The sequence below is a fragment of the Hyperoodon ampullatus genome (assembly GCF_949752795.1).
Source record: "Hyperoodon ampullatus genome assembly, chromosome: 10".
NCBI lineage: Eukaryota > Metazoa > Chordata > Mammalia > Artiodactyla > Ziphiidae > Hyperoodon > Hyperoodon ampullatus.
Window position 1 is genome coordinate 42,061,228 of NC_136923.1, and position 2,248 is coordinate 42,063,475.

Sequence of the window (2,248 nt, forward strand, 5' to 3'; positions counted from 1 at the left end):
GAGCAAAAGCACAAGGCAAAGTGACATTTTCCAGGAACTGCGATGAGCTCGTTGGAGAGTCCGGGTCACTGCCCACAGTTGTTCTGGAATATTCCCTGAGCACATGTTGGCTCTACAAGGAATGACACAAGTCTGTCTTGGTTCACAAAACCCTGAGGTTCCTGGGCAGTTGCTTTAGAGACTTAGAGTCCTCTATTCTTCAACAAACCGTAGAGGCTTATCATTGTGTATAGATTGCTGTCTCCCTTTGAAAATAACAAGCGAACTGCTACTCCTCTACAAAACAGCTGAGACTTCCTGCTCCCCAGTGGAAGGGGTATATGTTGAACTCACTCGATCTCCTGTCTCCCCATAGAAGACTGGGCATTGTTTGCAGAGGTGTTTGGCAATGTGCTTTCGGAAAAACACAGAGAGATACCTTCTGAACTTCTCCCCGACGAAGGCATAGATGATGGGGTTGATGCAGCAGTGCATCAGCCCCAGGGTCTCGGTCACCTGCATTGCTTGGTCCAGCTGACTGCTGTTCTTACAGTTACTCAGGCCAAAGAATACCTGGAAGGTGCTTAGGAGAAGGACGACGTTGTAGGGAGCCCAGAAGAGAAAGTAGACAATCATGATCACGAAGATGAGCCTCACGGCCTTGTGCTTCTTCTTCTCATTGCGACAGCGAAGCAGGGTTTTTAGAATTCCTGAGTAGCAGATGATCATGACAAGCAGTGGCAGCACCAGGCCCAAGATGCTTCTCATTATTGTATGGAAATTCTTCCATCCTAGTGGAAAATAAGGGGCGCAGGCATAACCAGAATGTTCTTCTTGGGATTTGATAAAGATGATTCCTGGGAGAGAGGCGAACACAGCCACCACCCAGGTGACCCCACTTGTCACCACCCCAAAGGTGACCGTCCTGGCTTTTAAAGCAAACACAGCATGGACGATAGCCAGGTACCTATCGATTGTCAAGAGGATGATGAAGAAGATTCCACCAAAATAACCAATGTGATACAGCCCTGTGAAAAATTTACACATCACGTCCCCAAAGACCCACTGGTCTGCAGCATAGTGAGCCCAGAACGGGATGGTGAGGAGGAACAGCAGGTCAGAGGTGGCCAAGTTGAGCAGGTAGATGTCAGTCATGCTCTTCAGCTTTTTGCAGTTGATCAGGATGAGGACGACCAGCAAGTTGCCCACAAAACCAAAGATGAACACCAGCGAGTAGAGCGGGGGCAGGAGCCGGGCTTCAATGTGTCCCACAGCAGTCTTTTGGCAGGGCTCACTGTAATCATAGTCATAACTGGTGGTGAGTTCTTCATCGTTCCCCTTGATATTCGTTGTAAACAGAGAATGAGATGTGGAAAGCACATCGTGGCTGAACTGGGGAAACGTATCATTGCCATCCATCTTCCTTTGTCCTGTAAACAAGAGGACTAGACGATGACACACAACACAACGGCTGCAATCCCCAATCTTACCAAGGTCCCTGCTCCACTTAAGCAACGTCCTAGGCTTTGTCTTTGCTTCACAGCCATCTCCTTGAAAGCGTGTGTGCTAGTTCATCACTTCCCCTTATTCCTGGTTGCAGACACCAGTCATCTCCGCACAGCCATTTCCCAACACCCTTGGCCTTCCCAGAGAGCCTGACTTTCGTGATAAAGGCCGGCCATATTGGACACTTGCTTTCTCTAGCTCCTCTGCAGTGGCACAAAGCCTGTGACCCATTCCTGGATGATAGTATTTAAGGGGACTCCACTGGGGGCTTCTGGGGATGCTCATAATGAGCCACTATGAGTTGCATTTTCTGTTACCTGCCACCCAGAGTGTTCTGATATCTCTCTCAACTTTCTGTCTCCATCAGAAAACTTCTCTTGCCAGGGTTGCAATGACAACCCAGTTTTTAAACACGCTGGCTTTCAGTTTCTTTTTCATCAAGCATTTGATCCTTCTGCTGACTTTTTCCATGTAAAACTTTTGGCTTGGGAATTCCCTGGCTGTCCAGTGGTTAGGACTCCATGCTTTCACTGTTGAGGGCGTGGGTTCGATCCCTGGTCAGGGAACTAAGATCAAAATATCTTGATATTACAGTGAATATCAAGGCCAAAAAAAAAAAAGTTAAAAAAGAAACAAAAAAACTTTTGGCTTCCACGAGAAAAAGTGGCTCACCACTTCTTTTTCATTTTCTTTGTTGGTGTCTCTTTCCTCTGCCCACACTGTAAGAGTCCCAGGCACCATCCTTGGCTCCCACTTCTTTACC

The 2,248-nt window shown here is 47.6% G+C and overlaps 1 protein-coding gene across 1 annotated transcript; it reads right to left on the bottom strand.

Moving 5' to 3' along the window:
• Positions 1-276: 276 nt before the first annotated feature.
• On the bottom strand, positions 277-1,398 carry LOC307059052 (C-C chemokine receptor type 2-like; the record flags this gene model as incomplete). Its single annotated transcript, XM_079712757.1, has 1 exon — positions 277-1,398. The coding sequence occupies one exon, from the start codon at positions 1,396-1,398 to the stop codon at positions 277-279; it is 1,122 nt and encodes a 373-aa protein (XP_079568883.1).
• Positions 1,399-2,248: the final 850 nt, after the last annotated feature.